An 18727-nucleotide genomic window follows, 5' to 3' on the forward strand; every position below is an offset into this window, starting at 1 on the left:
GAATCCAGTGAAGCCTTGCATAATAATTACAAATTTGTCTGTCTCACCAAGTAGTCAAAGTCTCCTGGGTTGTTTCAGACTAGGTGGTTTTAGAGAAGGGAGAGGAGTATGTTTATTTCTTCCTTCTGGCAGGGATCACTTTTCCTGCCACAGTTAATTGATAACATAATAATTTTGTTAGCTGCATCTATGGAGAGACTCCCTAGGTCCAACTTGTTTTTGAATTGCACTGTCAATCAATGTTGCTCCTTTAGGTTATGGTCAGGAATCATTTCAAGGGAGATGTGTACTTCCTCCTGGTTTTAGTGCCAGCCTAATTGAAAAGGACAGGATAGTTGGTACTTGTTTTGATCAGGTTTTGGAGAAGTGGTTCAAGGAAAACTGGTGCTGTCCAGGAATAAATGATGAGGCAGAAATTACCTTGCATAAGTGCTAGTTCTGAAAAGCAAAGCTGCCAGACAGTGTCTACATTCTGTCTTTAAAATACAGGAACCAAACAAAAGATAAAATAAGTTGGAGCAAAGCTAAAAGTTGACATTTTATTTTGTATTTATGATTAGGCCAAAGTCCAAACAGAACATAACTTTGAGCTGTTTGAGGCTAATGCTCTTGGAGCATGTACTACAAGGAAAATGAACGATCATCTTCTGTCATAGTTCTGCAAGCATGTGTAATTCCATGCCTGAAAGTTAAAGGGAACACTTGTAAATAAGCCCCCCCCCTTTTTTTTTTTGCAAAGTTCCATTAAGATTCCTGCAATGATGCAAATAACATTTAACCTTCAGATGCTGGCTTAGACATGTCAGTGTGGTTTCTGCATCCAGTCTAGTATACCATAGTTTGCAGTTTTAGCACTTACACTGTCTATTCTTTCACATGCTGGGACAACAGCAACAGGCCGTGAGAAGAAAGCTTCTGTGTCTGAATTCTGAGTCATTTTCATTGCTTTTAAAGCAGCTAAATACTGCTTTCATTTATGCAGTAATTGGTATCAAACTGCAGGGAGTTTAGTTGCAGATTGTTGCTTGCTAGTGAATAAGCTTCATGGAGTTTGGGGCATTGCCAGTCAGAGGCTGATGGCTTTGCATTCTCTACTGGAGAAGAGAAGATACTGTGGTGTGATGTGATTGCCATCTGTGGTCTGCATTTCAAGTTTTGCATACAGAAGCCTCTACTGATGTTTCCTCCTAAAAGCATGCTTTCTCTCTTATAGCTATACAGTGATCATTGCTCCTTAAGTACCAAAGAGGTTTTCTCCACAGTGGGTGGAAGAACCTCCTCCCAGTGTTACCATTGCCATCTGGGATACCTTCCTTTTTTCCCTGCACTAATTTGTCATCTGCCCTCTCTTCAGTTCATTCTCAAGACCCATCTATTACCCCATCATATGCCTTCTAAGCCCAGCCTCAGGTGGGACAGTCAAATTCTGCTTACTGCTTTTCCCAGATTCATGCCCCATCTTCATCAGTGTTGATGCTTCTGCACGTCTGTGCAGATCATGCTGTTAACAGTCGCATCCTTAGTAGTTTAGGCCAGAAGTTTTGGAAATCAGAATTCGGTTCCATTTCTCCTTCGTCAGAAAGTCCCAGCAGTACAGAATTTCAGCACCTTTTATGACAGGGCAGGCAAAACTGTTGCCTAGTGGGTCTTTAATGGTTGCAGAAGTCTTGAAAGCTTTCTTAGAGAGTGTCCTAGAAAGTAAAAACCCTGAATTTATTACTTAAATGCATGATGACTTCTCTGTCCTGACTCTTGAATAATAGAGGTTGGCAACACTTCTGGACACGTTTGTGACTCATACTGTGGCTTCAGGTTGTTACCTCTATGATATCTTCAGTCCATAGTTCCTTTTTTTCTGGTGGAAGGCACTTGAATTTTCCTTTGAATGGCAGCTTTGGAAGTGCCAGTGGGGCAGTTGCTGTGTTTCATTTGTGTTTCAGTGTAGGGTGTTTTGTACTTGCAGTACTACACCTCTTATTTTAGATGGCTAATTACCTTGCTCTTCTGTGAAATGATTCCCAGGGACTTGCCCGCCCCTCTGGAGTTTGACTGTCTAGTCGCCTTTGGTAATGTGTTGCTGAATGCTTAGTGCTCTCAGTGAGTTGTTTTGGTTTGTAATCTGGTCGGATTGTCTTTCCCATGGATTTCTTAAGTGACCTTGCCTGCTATAATTTTATCTCTCGTGACTTAGGAGAAAAAATAATTATTCGAACGTTGGAAGGAGAGATTATAGACTCAGTGTCATTTGGGGTAGCTGAGCCATGAGGATCACTTTTAGGAGTAATTGAGGTCTGTGATTAGCCTCGCCGGGGAAGAGATTGAAGATGAAAGGGAGAGAACATTGTGTGTGTGTTTGTATGTGAATATGAAAGGTTGGTGATGCACCTCATAGCTGCAAACGCTCTTCATGAAAATACTGGCATGGAAGCTCTTGTATAAGAAACTGTCTCAGGGATTCATTTATATCAATACAGCTTATAGATTGTCTTCTTCTGTCTTTTCCATGTGAGGTTGTTCAGGCAAATGTTGAACATGCCTCTTGAATTCCCCTGGCAATATTCCCAGATTGCTTAGTATTACTGAAAGCAGCCCTTTTATACAATTGTTTCTTTTTCAAGTGATTCTGAGAAGGTAGGATCAGTCACTGAAATCTCTGTCTACCAGGCAGGTGATTTCATTACAGCCCAGATAAATTAATTTGAACTAGGATCAGTCTCGGAGTCCTTTGAATGATGATTAGTACATGTGAGTAGGAAGGCCGCATTCTTGTTGTCTACAAAGACCCTCTATCTTAGCAGAAGTCTTTTTTTTTTATGGTATGACCTTTGTAGTCCAAATGTGTTATTTCTCTTCCAGTTTTGTCCTTTCTGACAAGCAGAGATTCCTTCCCTGATAGCCTCCTCTCTTTTCTCTTGTAGCTTTGTGTTTTGCAGCGCATCAAGCAGAAATGGCCCATGAGCCAGGGATAGAGATAAAGTAAGGGGCTGAAGATGACAGGCTTTAATGTGAGAGTTCTACCCTTTCTGGTCAGGGTGCACCTGGTCAAGGTGTGTACCTTTCCCTTCTCACCTGCCACAACTTGGCTGTTTCTCTTGGATGGAATTTTTAGTTATGGGGAAGTGGTCCCTGTTTCTTTGGTGGTCTTGGTGCAGTTTAGTTTGTGTAGAGCTTCTATGGGGCTCCTCCTTCCCTACATCCTGCCCCTTTCCACTTGGGTGTTAGACTCTAATGATGGGTTAGGTTCCTATTTGGTTCTTTTTTCCTCTAGGTGTTCGGTAGAGGTTTGGATCCTCTAGAAGGGTGTTTGTGCATCTGTTTCACGAATTACAATAAAACAAGTAACAAAACTTAAGTAGCTCAAGTTTGGCTGGGTAGGGAAGTAATGCCTTGGTGTGCTGAGCTACCCCCTTTCTGGGGTATTGACCTTAGTCCTGGGTGCCCTTGGCACCACTTCTGACCCCCTGGGCTGGGCTCCCTGTGCCTGCTGGGCCAGCCGCCCCTAATCAGTGGGCTCTCTGTGCCTGTGTTTCTGGCAGGGTATTGTGTGGCTTGGTCTAGCTCACGTTGACCTTGTGCAGGGCTCGTGCCCTGGGTGGCTATTTTCTTGGGCACTTCTATCCTGTGGACTTCTCTGTTGATGTCGCAGTGTCAGAGGGCCATTTCAGCATGTCTTCTCCAGCCGTTCTTCTGCCCAGCTTCTCCATGCTGCCTACTCACTTCCCCGCCTGACCTGTTATCCTATTTGTAATCCGTGGTGTGGACAGTGTCCTGGAAGTGCAGTGTGATTCTTGGCTCCGGCAGGGGGGAATGGACACAACTGTCCTAGAGTTTTGATGTGTTCCTTCTTTTTTTCTTCCAGCCTGTCCTTTAGCCCTCTTCCCTCATGCTCCAGGCCAGTCAGCGTTTAAATTCTGGCTGGTGTGGTGCCAGCCAGCCATGTTACAGCCCAGCCACCAAGGTCCAGGCTTGATTCGGAGCATATGGAAAGGTGGCTTCTCTGGTGGGGATGGGTGTCTCTCTTCTTCCCCAGGGCTGGGGTTACCACCTGCTGGCTGGTAAGTTGGTAACTTTGGTGGGTTCCTGTCACAGTCAATTTAAGCCTTTCATTTTGACTTCACAAGAGGCTTGTCTCTACAGAAAAAAAGAGTAGTAGAAACATTCCTAAAAATCATTGTTAGGTAAGTGATAATTATAGATTATTTTTAAGGTGATAGCACTCTTTGACACCTTCGTCCAGAACCTGAAGCTTGTAACTCACATGAGTAGAATTTGAAGGTAGGAAGGGAAATTGCCCAGTTTATCTTTATTTCTGAAAATGAGTGATATGCACAAAGCATCGATAGTGGGAAGTAACTTTACATGGTCAAAAATCTTAGTTTTTAGTTTTAATGATTCAAGCTAGATGTTAGTAGTGTAGGTCAAGGAAGCTCATTTTAGAATCTGATGAAGTTAACAAAATGTCATAAAGCAGGTGGCTTCCTCTATGATTGCAATATTCTGTGGATGTTTGAAAATGATACAAACAAGGAAAGTAAGATCCGATCTTTCTTTGAAAGGGAATTGCATTTACTAAGCCAAGCACTAGGGCTAACCTGAATTGTGTAATAGTCTATATTATACATCAGTGGTTGACAGTAAATGCCGCTTCTTACACTCTTGGCCTCCCTGCTGATATGCAAGTTGTATAGATAGCTGGCTTTCTCCTACAGTAGGCCTTTACTAGCCTTCTCTTTGAAATTTTGAGCTTCTGGTTTTGAAGCAAATGCTCTAGATAATACGAGATCATGCTACATTATTATTGTCCTTTTGAATTTAGATCTGGGTTTCCTTAAATTGGACCTGCTTGCACAGGACCTGTGAGGCTTTTTTCAGGGTCTTTGGGGTTTCTGTAAGGGGGCAGAAAATTTCTGGTCTTCTGGCTGGCTTTCTTAGTATCACGTACTTTATTTTAATGATTGATGATAACTCTCTATAATTATGAGACTTTCGAGCAAATGACATTTCATATTTCTCACTCATTCCCTTGATGTCTGATGAATTGGCCAGTATTTACCAAATAGCTGTGCATTGTAACAGTTGTTACAGAAAAGTTATCCGACTTCTGGTCTGAGACTGTTTATTTACCTGCAGAATAGCAGAAAGGGAACTGTCCTTGGGAGGATCTGATGGAGGGGTGAGCAGTATACCGTTACTTTTTTTACATTGTTGTATTGTCAAGGCAAGACTTTAGGTTGTGATGCACTTGCAGAATGGGGTGTGGGGAGGAGATAGGATAGAGAATTCTTTTGGACTTTGTGACTTGGGAATCTCTTCCCCAAGAAGATGCTGCTCCCCAGCACTACTTTCAGGAGTGGTAAAATTCTGGCTAAACTTGCTTTCATTTCCTTATTCCCTGTTACTCGGGTCAGTTTTACTCTGCATAGAAGCTGGAAGCAATTAGCCAGAGCAAAGTTGCATTAATTTGATTCCTGATTCTACTAAACTAGGCCTGTTAAATAATGGTGGGGGCTAGCCTCTGTCCAGAGCTAAGGTTTGTATAGCACCATGAACTACTGTCTGATCTTGGGAAAATACTCGATTTAAGAACAATTTCACTTTGGCTAATGTTCACGTGGATTTTTGTTCCCTTACTCTTCTCCCGTTCTGTGAGAGTAGAGTTTTTTGTCCTTGGGGGATTCATTCAATCCTGTGGCTTGCTCAGCTCTGTTAGCAGCCTTAGATTCTAGGGTTAATATTGAAACAGTGGAGATGGGAAGTTGTATGGGAAGACCCTGCCCTGCTCCTTGATACCCATATGTTCATAGCTTTGTTCCACTGTCAACATACATCATGTGTTTCACAATCTCAAACCAGAGTCAACCCCTGGTTGGCCATGTTCATTTGTTTATTGTCCTCTAACAGCTTGGCAATGCCCTGTCCCTCAACTCATCTGGCAGTTGGTATAACTGGGCGCGTCTACATGTGCCTTAAGGCATTTTTTTCTAATGCACATTAAATTTAGCATCTGTAATGTGAGATACTAAAGAAATGCTGCCTTAAAGTGCAAATGCACGCAATTTTTAAGTGATGGTTAATGCACAGTAGCTTATTTCAGTGCTCATTAGCGTAATCGTACATTTTTATGTGATGCTTTAATGCACAGTGACGTAGGCTACTGTGCATTAAAGCACACATGTACACGCTCCCTCTGTGACAAAGTTGCAAATGGTTTGTCAACAAATGACCACGTCAGCCCCAAATACCCTATTGGCAGGTGTCAGGTTTTGGTTTTGCAGAGCTTTGGGTGCAGTTTGAGATGCCTGAGATGACTCGCCCTTTTCCCAAGGATATTTAAGAGTTTGTCAGGGAAGGAACATGTCAGAGGCCTTGCCCTGCCTGAACTCTAGCTTGCTAAGAGATCTGAGAAAGCTCTGAAGCTATTGAAACTGTAGACTGCCTCTCATTGTGACTTGGGCCATGGTAATGCATGTTATACCCAGCATTGGTGAGTGGAGAATTAGATTAGAACTTCCTGTGATTAAACTCCTGTGCTCTTTTTCTGGACGCAGTGCATTCATAGGACCATAGAAAAGTAGAGCTGGAAGGGATCGCACAAAGTGATCTAATCTAGGCCCCCCTCGAGGCAGAATTATCCCTGACTAAACCATCCCAACCAAGTGTCTGTCCAGCCTGCCCTTGAAAACTTCCAGGGATGGAGATTCTGCAGTTCTAGGTAGCCTGTCCCAGTGCCTGAACACGCTCCTAGTCAGAGTTACTGCTAATCTTCCACCTAAATTTCCTCTGCTGCAGCTTGAGGCCATTGCTCCTAGTCCTGTCCCTTGTAGCCACAGAGACTGCTCCTTCCAGAAAGGCAGCTGGCCACCGTGCCGCCCCACTCCCAGTTGCACCATCCCCCTCTCAGGTCCTTGTGGGATGGGAGGCTCAGCAGCCCTGGGTAGGACTTGGTACAGTATGGATTAGTGCCCATAGAGGCCCTGTTCACAGTATGAACTGAAGTTGGCCCCAGTAAATGTAAGACTAGGCAGGCAATACTTGGCTTGCACAGAAGTGCTGAAAATGTAGCCCATTTAGTTTTAGAAGTATCTCCAAATCCCCCACAATTACTACACCGTACAACAGAGCCATCAGCATCCCTGCATCTTACAGATGCACCTCCAGAAATGCAATACATCTCATCAGAAATGCAGTAAATGCCCTGATGAAAAATATGTAGGAGAGACCAAACAACAACTGCACACCAGAATGAGCGCACACTGGAAATCCATCAAAGACAAGAATACCTAATTACCTGTGGGTGCCCACTTCTCACAAAAAAACCACTCTCTCTCCAGTCTCTCAGTTCTAATCCTCAAAGGAAACTTACAAAACACTTCTCAGAGACTGAGCCTACAAACTTCACTTCGACAACCTCCTGGATACAAAAAATCATGGACTATAGACAGTGGATTTATGACACATTGTAACCTCCCTGACAGCTGACTTCCCAGGTACCTCTCCAGTATTTAACTGCTACATTCACCTCCCTTCTCTCTCTCCCCCACGACCACCCAGTCCGTCTCACCCACTCACTCAGTTGACATCTTCACTGACTGTCTGTCTTGTATGCAGACCAGCCCAGCCTCTGGCTTCTTTACTATTCCTTCCATTCAGGAAGAGTGCACACTAACTGCAGAGACTTCCTCAGCCTGATGAAGGGTTTTTAAACCCCAAAACTTGCTAACATTTTTCCAACTGTTTAAGTTGGTCTAATAAAAGATATCAGATTCACCCAAAGAACCTTGTCTTTCTGTCCTGACACTGTTGAGACAGATCCCAGTACCACAACTGGTTGTGAGAGGGGAAGGGGAAAAGGCGTTTTCCCCTCAGACACCAGAGAGCTGCTCTCAGGACCTGCTACAGCAGGGGCAGGCAATTATTTTGGGCACAGTTTTGGCAAGCCATCAAGCACAGCAGGTTTACTGAATTTACTCAAGAGATTTTATTGTGCACAGCATAGACATTTTGTTGAACATTGGCCTTAAAAACAGCTGTTGAGGATTGCAAAATTTGTTGGGGGAAGGGAGCAGTCTAGGATGTTTATTCATGTAAACTTGTCAAACTGGTTTTGCAAGGAAGGGAGCTCAGATTAAGCTGGAATTCAGGAGCTTGCCCCACTTTTTTGGATTAACTTGATAGGGCAGGCTCGTGAGAAAAGAATTGTCGGAGCTAGGGATGAATGATAAGTAAAATGATGCCGGGTTTTTGGAGTAAGGATGTGTTCTTTGGACCAGGTGCACTGATACAGTTTTGTGGCCTATGGTCTTTTCTGATGTAATTCCTGGGTGAACAAAAGGACAAAGAATGGCTGTTACAGAGTGACTCCTTTCTCAACTCATGGGTCATGACCCAGAAGTGGGCTGGAAGAATACATAAAAGACTCACAAACAAGCTTTAAAAATGGATTCTCCTTTAAAGGAGAAATATGTAGGAAGCTGTGGCTTTCCCTTTGCAGGCTGGGAGAGTTCGAGCCTCTGGGGAGCTGCTTGCGCCCCCATGGGGCAAGGCCTGGGGGTGGGGGTATGAGTGTGGGGCTCTGGGTTGGGACTAGCTGTCAATGTTTACAAGTGGGTCTGGGTACAAAAGAGGTTGAGAAGCACAATGGACATGCAAAGCTTTATTAAAGAACTGCAACAAAAGGAGCAGTCCACCTAAAGACAGCAAAGGAGTAGTAGCAAGAAGCAGCTATCTGGTAGGCACAATAAAGGCATTGCAAGGGGATATCTTTAAAGGATGTAGTGGAAATTACGAAATTAGAAAAACAGGTGGAAAATGTACAAGGCCAAAAGGAGGAAGCAAATAAAGCAGTAGCATGGTGGAAATGGAAAGCACTGGACTCCCGAAGTGCAGTGTGAGCAGTTTTTAAAGATTTTCGAAATAGACTTGGGGCTGATCGTAATCAGTGCCAGAAGAGGAGGGAATTAGAAGCTAAATTGGAAGCACCACAAGGAATTATGACAACAGTTCAAGGAGGATGTATGGGGTGGGGGGCGCATGTAGTGAAAATGAATGAGAACAGATGCCAACAGCCCAAGCCTAAATTCTCCCCACTGCGCTCAGGAGGAGTGCGCAGTTTGAAAGTGACAGAAGTGGGTGGGCACGAGGAAACCACGTGAATAGACACGGGTGGCTTCGGGCGCAGCTGCAGCGTTTTCTGTCACACCCGCGTCCGGCTGCGAGTTAGAGCAGCAAGACCTTTCCCCCAGCCGCAGCCCGTCGGGGCACAGCCGGCAGGGCAGGCGGACCCGGCGCTGCAACCGTGAGGGGAGAGCATGATTGCTCTCCCTCCCTCCCTCGGCCACTGCCCGCCTCTGGGGTCGGCTCCCGGCGGCACCCCCTGCTCGGCCCCACACAAGCCCCTCCCAGCGGAGGGCAGGGCTGCGCCTGCCTCCCTCTGCCTGGCACCGTCCCAGCTCGGCCCGGGGCCCGCAGCTCCCCCGGGAGGAGCCGGGCCAGAGCCGCCTGCTGCTGCTCCCCGCCGCAGCGTTAACGCCCCCGCCGCCCGCCGCGGGAGGCTCTCGGTGCTCGCTCGGGCCTAGATTATTCTAGTCCGGCCGCTGCTCGCGGATCGCTCCGGCCCTTCGCCTCTCTCCCCTGAGGCGGGCGCTGCTCCGCCTCGCCCCTTCGCTGGTGCCCGGCGGCTCTTCCGGCTCGGTGCTGGATTGCTCCTCCCTGCCCTCCCAGGCTCTGCGGCGGCTGCCCGTGCGCGTCGCTCCCGCCTGCCCGTGCGGGCGGCCGGTGCGGGCAGCGGGCGGCGCCATGGCTCCGCAGAGGCGGGCGGGGCCGAGAGCTCCCGAGGGCGGCGCGGGGTCCGGCCCGGACCGCGGAGAGCGGAGGCGCCTGAGCAGGTACCGCAGCCCCCGCGGGCTGCTCCGCCCTCGGGCCGATCGGGCCGGCGCCCAGCCCCCACCTGAGCTGGAAACCGGCGGGCGGGGCCTGGCCCCGTAGGGGTGGTCGCACCCATCCAGGAAGGTGGGGAATGACCTGGCTCTGAACGGCCACGTGGGACTTGGGGTGGCTCTGTTAATGGCCGGGGTGCCTCTGCTGCCAAATTTCCCCACAGGCCGTGTGCCATGGCTGCGCAGGCAACATCTGGCCCCCAGGCTGGAAGTTGAGCACCCTGGACTACCCTGTTCCTCCTAAAGCCTTCACCCATAGGTGTTATCCTTAAGAGACTTTATCCTTGTTAATAGCTTTGATTTTCCACTAATCATGCCTTCTTTCTACTGCAAGTCTGCTGTGTGTTGGCTGCTCCTGGTAACAGCTCTTGCTTCACAGCCCTGCAGACTTTTAACTCTAGCTAAAAAACTTTAACTTTGGCTTGGGAATGTTAACTCAGGCAAACATTAGTAACATGGGTGTAGAAATAACTTCAGGTGAAGCCGTGACAGCACTGTCGAGATGCCCAAGAAGGCTAGGTTTTGTTTTAGACCCCTGGGAGATGCTTGTTTAATTCTAATGACATCAGGACTAAAGGAACAGCATCATTTGATTATGTTTTGCCTAGTTTGTTGCGAGTGTGATACGTATGTATTATGTCATCTAATGAATTAACGCATATTCCAATAAAGTTATATTTATTTTTATTCAATCTGCAACTGAGCAATACAGCTCCAGGGCCCTAAAGTATTAGTAAAGCTTTTAGTTTCTTCTTACCTAGAGAAGAAGGTGTGTTGTGTTATATAAGATGATGCATCACACCGTCTGCACTCCCCTTTCCAGAATCCTAGATGTGTGTGTGTGTGTGTGTGTAGATAGATAGTGCAAGCTTTTGTGGGCTGAAGCTCACGTCAACAGACCCTGGTCTGCCACTTCTGAGTGCAGTGCTTTTAAAATAGTTTAGCAGTCCTGAGCCCTGTGGCTGGCACTGCAGAGGTTCATCTTGCCCCTGCAGACATGCAGTTCCAGTGCGGTCTGTTACTTTTCCATACAGCAGCAGTAGGTGCTGAGTAAACCTGACAAGGAGGGGTCTGATCAGTTTTTCTGGCTGCTGTTCAGAGTCTTGTGGGGCAGGGAAGCTGTCAAGAATTAGTCCCTGCCTTGAGGTCTTTCCGATCTAAATGGGTGAGCTGAAATGCTCAGTGTTGCATGGGGTTTGTTAGAGCTGGGAGTTGGACCCATGTCTTCTGAAGCATCAGTCCAAGGGTTATAGAGATGTTGCAACCCAGTGGCGTTCAAACTTTTTTTGGCTGTGTACCTGTTTACCTGCAAATACAGCTGCTTCTGTGCCCTGTACCTGACTTAATTCTGCATGTGCCTTGCTTAGGAAGAGTGTCAACGCCAGCATCAGTGTACAGCAACACTATTACCCGCTGCGTGTGGACCAATCAGAAGCTCTGTCGCCATTATTAAAATTTAGGCATGTACCTCTGGGCAGATCTCCATGCTCCCTTGGGGATGTGTGCTCCCAGTTTGAAAAGTAGTTTTAACCTATCTATATCTTACCCTGGGAACATTTCTGTCTTTCATAAGCAACAACAATGTCTTGTTCCTTGTGAGACATTAAAAGTAAATTGTGTCTTTTCTCTTTTATATGTGTATAGGGTGGATGAGTTGGGAGTGCACCCTGTGTAATTGGCAATCAGTTGTCTTCTACTGTATTTAGTGAGAAATGTGAAGTGATTGTATGAATGATGCCATCACAGCAGGACTTGTGCAGAGGGGCAAAATTAGAAGTGGAAAGTCCAAGTGTCGAACAATTTGAATGGGTTTTAGAGAAATCATGGGTGCTTGAGGCCCAGTGACACTGTCAGCGTGGGAGGAAGAAAAGGCTGCCAGGGCAGGCATTTAAGAGATGTGCTCACTACTTGGAATCTCCTGTGGGAGGTTGCAGATGAGACTGCAAGAGGTTTGCTAGCGCAGAGTCCACCTTCCCTTATTTTCCCTCACAGAATGGCTTCTTTAGTTTGCAGCAGCGTTGACTTTCCTAGCAAGTTAACTCCAGTACTTAAGCAGGTGACTCTTGACTAGGTACCGGAACAGCCAGGGATGTGGTATTTGTTGTTAGTTAGGACATCTTGCTCCTCTGTATTCATTTGGGCATCTTAGAGAACCTGTGTGGAATGTTTCCTTTATTGAGTTTGCTGCTGGGGCTGGATTCTTGGAGCGCAAGAAGCCACAGCAGGCAAGATGTTGCTCTACAGGGACAGGGGAAGCTTCAGATACTGCTCACTTTTTACTTAATGGCTACACATGCAGGTATATTTGTCTGGATAAATATCCTGTGGCAGCAACAGAAAATCAGGAGCAGTAACGGACTAAAATCTGGGTCCTAGAGAAGAGCTGTGGCATGGTTTCTGTCTCCTGTCCTTCATATCTTAAGGATGAGAATATGCTTAGAAGACAAGGAGCACTTCGGTTCTTTGGGGAATGGATTTAACATAGGTTACGTTGAAGTGCCCTGCTCCTGAAGAAGGACAGGTGTGGGTTGCTGGGACAACCCCAGAGGTCAGCTGACCGGAAGGGGGCAGGGCCTGGCCTTTATAAACAGCCTAGGCTGAGGCCAAGGGGCAGTTCTCTTCTGGCAGCCGGGAAGGAGAGAGCTCTGCCAGGAGTAGGCAGAGGTGGGAAGCCTGAGGACCTGAGCAGTTCATGGGTAAGAATACCAGGCAGAGGAGCCCTGGCAGGGAAGGAAAACAGTGATGAGCCAGAAGGCTTAGGGTTTACGTTTTAAGCCAGGAGGCTAGCGTTTGAGTTGGGTTTTTGTGTTACAGCTGATTGGCTTATGGTTTTGCTTTAATGTTAAACCGGAGGACTGGGAGAGGCTGTAGGCGTTGGAGGAGGCCTCATAGGGACTCCCCAGTAGCGTGGGAGTTCCTGGTGCCAGGGAGGGCACAGCAATCTGATGCCAGGGAGGGCACAGCAGTTTGGTGCCGGAGAGTGGCACTGCATTGTGGGGAAGTGTCGGGAGGAGCCCAGTGTGGGTGCAGGCAAAAGGCTCCAGTGGGGCGTAAGACCTGGGAAAGGGGTCTGGGAACCAGGTAAGGCTGAGGCTGCCTGAGCCCCAATTGGGAGAAGCCCAGTGGGCGTAGGACCCGAGGAAGGGGTCTGGGGGCCAGGTAAGGCCGAGGCCGCCTGAGCCCTGATTACGGGGAATCGCGAGCGAGGCAAAGGTAAGCCCAGGGAGGGCGATTCGTATAAAGGCAAAGGCCCCGTTGGGGGCGGGAGTGCGTTGAGAAGGGCCCGGTGTGGGCCGCTAGGTGAAGACAGGCCCAGAGAGCGTCCGTGAGGGCGTGGGTATTAATAACAGACTCAACAATGTCTAGAACACCCTAAGAGGCTTGGGGCATGGTATTACTGGTGGTAGGAGTCACGCTAGCCCTAGGGGCGGGGAGTGCACAGAATCATCAGTAGACGGGGTACCGGCGGGAGCACGCCAAGGGATACCGTGTTCAAGCGGGTAAAAGGCAGCCTCCCTTACAATACTTTCACCATCAAAGTCGTGGCGGGAGAAATAACAAGGGTGCATGGACACCCACTTGGACCGGTAGGGGTCACCAGGAGAGATCATGGTCGCTCCTGGGTCCCCGCCCTGTGACAGTTACAAAGAATAAAAAGCAGTAATCTTTCAAAGTGGTGGTAGTGGAGGGTGGTTATCTCGGATAACCACACTTACAATCACAGCCTCAGTCTCATCAGCTCTGTCCTTGGACTGGTTCTCTTTAACATCTTTATCAGCGATGCGGACATTGGTGTCAGAAGCGCACTGGCCAAGTTTGCCGATGACACTAAACTTTGGGGCACAGCGTTTACACCTGAGAATAGGTTAGTGATCCAGGCTGACTTAGATAAGCTTAGAAAGTGAGCAGAGATAAACCTGATGATGTTCAATGCCTAAAAATGCAAGGTACTGCACCTTGGTGTGGGGACACGCACACGCACGCAGCACACTTATAGGTTTGGCAGTGTTACGCTTGCTAGCACCACTGCTGAAAGAGACTTGGGGGTCATGATTGACCACAAGATGAACATGAGCCACCAATGCGATGTCGCAGCTGGTAAAGCAAACAAAACTCTGGCTTGCATCTGTAGATGCTTCTCAAGTAAATCTCAGGGTGTCATCCTCCCGCTGTACTTGGGCTTGGTGAGGCCGCAGCTGGAGTACTGCATTCAATTCTGGGCTCCACAATTCAAGAAGGATGTTGAGAAGCTTGAGAGAGTCCAGAGAAGAGCTATGTGCATGATCAGGGGGCAAGAGAACAGGCTTTATGAAGAGAGGCTGAGAGCCATGGGACTCTTCAGCTGGGAAAAGCACAGGCTCAGGGGTGACCTGGTGGTAGTCTATGAGTATGTAAGGAGTGTGCTGTTCACCAGAATGCCCCGAGGGATAACAAGGACCAATGGTCATAAACTCTTCCGAGACCATTCTAGGCTGGACATAAGGAAAAACTTCTTTACTGTCTGATCCCCCAAGGCCTGGAATTGACTCCCTCCAGAAGTGGTGCAGACATCTACTCTGGAGTCATTCAAGAAACGTTTAGATACTAATCTTGCTGGGGTCCTTTGACCCTAGCTGCCTTCCTGCCTTCGGGGCAGGGGGCTGGACTTGATCTTCTAGGACCCTTCCAGCCCTAATGTCTGTGAAATCTATGAAATCATCAAAGCTTGGTGCTACAAAGCTTGTAATGTTCTTTCAGCTGTCAGGAACCCCCTGTTCCCTTTCCTTGAGACTTATGACTGTTAAAATGTAGATCTGTGTGCAGAATCATTACTTGTTCACTCAGGGCTGTTCCTATGTTCTGTCCTTAGTGTGAAGAAAAGCAGAAGCCAGCAAGAATCGAGGCGGAAGTGGCTGAAAGCAGCATTCCTTATCTCTTCTGCTGTCCTTGGTGGCCTCTTGAGCTGGAGCTACTTGAAGAATGAGGACGGTGTCACTGAGGTGCTGGCTCACTCCAGCGAGAGCCTGCAGGACAGATTTGTGGAGGTGCCCTGCTCCGAGGACTATGACAGCCACAAACGATTTGAAGGTATTTCTATACGTGTGTCTGTGCTGAAGTGCGGTGGCCCTCCTAGTCACCCAGCAGGTTGCCTGTGCTCCAGCTCCATTTCCTCTGGAGTCTCAGGCAAACCTTTACATCCTGCGTCTCATCACAGTGTACACGTGTTTCAGCTCCCTAAGTGCTTAGGTCTCTGATGTCATTCCAGGAACTGTTGGTTCCAGAACCATTCCTGTACTATTATAGTTTTATAGTTTCTAGGGTCGGAAGGGACCTGAGCAGATGATCGAGTCCGACCCCCTGCCATGGCAGGAAAGAGTACTGGGGTCAAATGACCCCAGCAAGGTGTACATCTAGCCTCCTCTTAAAGACCCCCAGGGTAGGAGCCAGCACCACTTCTCTTGAAAGTTGGTTCCAGGTCCTAGACGCCCTGGCCGTGAAGTAGCGCCTCCTGGTATCTAGCTTAAATCTACCCTCTGCCAGCTTGTGACCATTATTCCTAGTCACTCCTGGTAGTGCTCGGGGGAACAGGGACTCCCCCAATGCCTGCTGGTCCCCTCTGACTAGTTTGTAACAGGCCTTCTCTTGTGGAGGCTGAACAGGTTCAGGTCCCATAGCCTCTCCTCGTAGGGCCTGCCATGCTGCTCCCTGATCATACAAGTGGCCCTCCTCTGGATCCTCTCCATGTTGTCCGCATCCCCCCTGAAGTGCGGCGCCCAGAACTGGACGCAGTACTCCAGCTGCGGCCTGACCAGTGTCGCATAGAGGAGGAGGACCACCTCCTTGGACCTGCTCGAGATGCATCTGTGGATGCATGACAAGGTGCGGTTGGCCTTCCTGACTGCATGCCCACACTGCTGGCCCATGTTCATCTTGGCATCAATGATGACTCCAAGATCCTTTTCTGCCTCTGTACTGATGAGAAGGAAGTTCCCCAGCCTGTAGGTATGGTGCTGGTTCTTCCTCCCCAGGTGCATCACCTTGCACTTGTCAGTGTTGAATCCCATCCTGTTCTCATCCGCCCACCCCTGTAACCTGTCTAGGTCTGATTGCAGCCTATTCCTCCCTTCTAGCGTGCCCACATCCCCCGACATCTTAGTGTCATCAGCAAGTTTGAACAGGGTGCTATTTACCCCCTCGTCCAAGTCACTGATGAAGATGTTGAACAGTGTGGGCCCCAGGACCGAGCCCTGGGGGACCCCACTGTCCACATCCTTCCAGGTCGAAAAAGACCCATCCGCCACCACTCTCTGGGTGCGGCCCTCCAGCCAGCTGGCGACCCAATTGACTGCGTGGGTGTTGACACCACAGTCCCCCAGTTTCTTAATGAGAACGGGGTGAGAGACAGTGTTGAAGGCCTTCCAAAAGTCCAGGAAGACTATGTCCACTGCTACCCCTGCATCTAAGGATTTGGTGACCTGGTCATGGAAGGCCACCAGGTTGGTCTGACAGGACCTGCCGCTAATGAACCCGTGTTGGTTGCGCCTAAGCATAATCTCCCCTGCTGGCCCCTCGTGGACATGCCCAACGTTACCTGGAACCTTCTTTTTGCCCCCTGTGTATTTACAAAAGGACTTCTTGTTGTCCTTGATCCGGGTCGCTAGTCCCAGTCCCATCTCCACCTTGGCCTTCCTGATTGCCCCCCCTGCATCCCCGAGCAACCGCAGTATAATCCTCCCTGGTGATGGCCCCTCCCTGCCATTGGGTGTGCGCCTCCCTTTTAGCTTGGAGACATTACCGGATGCTTTTGGTGAGCCTTGGGGGCCTTTGTGCCCTCCTGCTCCCTCTGATCCATGTTGGGATTACCTCCCTTTGGGCTTGGAGGATCGTCTCCTTAAGGAGCGACCACTCTTCTTGGACACCAGGCTCCCCTCCCCTCCGGGACCTCAGTGCTTCCCCGACTATTCTCCTTAGCTCATTGAAGTCCGCCCTCTTGAAATCTAGGGCTGCTGCCTTGCTGTAGGGCTTTGCCATCTTGCGCTGGATGGTGAATTCCAGCAGGCAATGATCACTGTCGCCCAGGTGGTCGAACACTCTCAGCCCCCTCACCAGGCCATCACCGGTGGCCAGCACCAGGTCTACCAAGGCATCTCCCCTGTTGGGGCTGTGCACCTCCTGGGTTAGATGGAGGTCCTGCATTCTGGCTAGGAGTCTACGTGAGTGGTCAGACCTGGCCCCATTCTTTCCCCATAAACTGCTTTTCTAAGGCAATGCAGAATAAACCATCTACTGATTCTATTTCTGAATTCCTTTCGTGCTCCACTGAGTTCTGTAATGGGCTTGTGAAGGAGGTTGTTTTTTTCTAACCTGTAAATACTATATGGATGATGTAGCGGAAGTCATTTGGGGCATTGTCAGCATGTAATAATTACATAAACACTAGCTTCTGATGCTGCTTTTTGCTAGATGTGTGTGCTGGAGTTACGAGCCGGTTTCTCTTCAGATTGTCACTGATAATGAAAACACAGCTTTGATATTACTGCTCACAGGTGCGGTAGGCACATGTGCTCTGTAAATCCTCTTCCAGGAAGTTGCAGCAGCTTCTGAGGCATTTTCCTCTCCAGTAGGTACCTGTTTCCCTAGCCACTTATGTCTTTGGGTTCCTGTGATGGGGTTTCCCTCTATTTTGTGCTGTGGAAATGGATGGGAGTGACTGGAGGGATACTAGGATTTCTGGGGAGAGTCCAGGCTGTAGTCTTAGCTGTCTAAGAATGATGCCCCAGGGTTGTGTGCAAAAGCAGGAAAAACTCTCCTGTTTTTCTCTCCTCTGCTGGGTAGCTCTGACCTCTGTGGCAGGCTGATTTTGAAACCAGATGTGATGTAGACTGAGGGTCTGTGAAGTTCGTACAGCATCTGCTGCTGCTAGTATAGGCATGGCTGAAGTCATCTATGAGATCAGCATGGGTGTATATGTGGGACTTGTTCCAAAAGTTCTTTGGGCCAAAGTGCTTTGTAGCTCGCTGGGTAGAGAACATACATGGCTCTGTGTCAGTTAAAACACATTTTGTGCCTTCTAGTTTTTCCAAGATGTTATGGCCAGAAGGAAGCATTCTGGTAATCCAGTTTGGGCTCCGGTAGAAGCAAGGCCAGAGGTTTCTGCACAGTCACTCCTGCCTCGAGCTCAAAAGAGAAGACTGAGCTGGTACTTCCCTCAGAGCATGTTTTTTTAGCTGTTAGGTTTATGGCCAGCAAAAAGCCCATTCTCATTTTTTGCTTGCCAGAGGAACTTTGCAATCCAGACATTTACTCTGCCCTGGAGTGGACAAGGTCCGTTTTGGTTTTGATGACCCAAACAGCTTTACATTTCATCATGGAGAGAGGTCCTGCAGATTTCAATGGCTCTGTAACTTACTCCAAGTGAAGCACACACTCTTGTTTTATGATTAATCAGCCCTGACAGCGTGGCTGGCTCCGCACCCAAAGGAGGCGGGGGAACTTTTTCAGGTAAAGGCAGAGCCATTCCATAAAGCAATCCTTTAAGTTTGTGTCTGGACAATGTGCTCTCAACTTATTACACATATCACTTGTTTACTTAAATGGCTGACAGTTTTTAGGTGCATCCCTTCATTCTTTGTTTTCAGGAAGACACCTATAGTATTTGATATATTTGCAGACATCTCCTCTGTTATTAGCAAGTTGACTTGACTTCTAGCATGATGTATCAAGTGTACTCAGTGCTTGGTTAAATCTTGTTTTGTTTTTTTCCTGAGTCCCCACATGGGGGTGCTGTTGAGATGCTGAAGGAAATTCCCAGA

The 18727-nt window shown here is 48.1% G+C and overlaps 1 protein-coding gene across 5 annotated transcripts in view; it reads left to right on the forward strand.

Annotated features, from left to right (window-relative positions):
• Nucleotides 1-825: 825 nt before the first annotated feature.
• OGFOD3 (2-oxoglutarate and iron dependent oxygenase domain containing 3) overlaps nucleotides 826-18727 on the forward strand; it is a 103469-nt gene continuing 85567 nt past the window's right edge. Inside the window, exons 1-2 of one of the 5 annotated variants that reach the window (XM_090060958.1) lie at nucleotides 826-7487; nucleotides 14785-15002. In XM_090060958.1, the coding sequence (XP_089917084.1) occupies nucleotides 14895-15002 (108 nt within the window). In that variant the 5' untranslated portion in view covers nucleotides 826-7487; nucleotides 14785-14894. Of the gene's footprint in view, nucleotides 7488-7983; nucleotides 10009-14784; nucleotides 15003-18727 lie in introns of those variants that run through there. The other 4 variants (XM_090060956.1, XM_090060954.1, XM_090060955.1 and 1 more) reach the window with 4 other exon arrangements.

Source organism: Crocodylus siamensis, chromosome 8 (assembly GCF_052110815.1).
Source record: "Crocodylus siamensis isolate JL-2025a chromosome 8, ASM5211081v1, whole genome shotgun sequence".
Lineage (NCBI taxonomy): Eukaryota > Metazoa > Chordata > Crocodylia > Crocodylidae > Crocodylus > Crocodylus siamensis.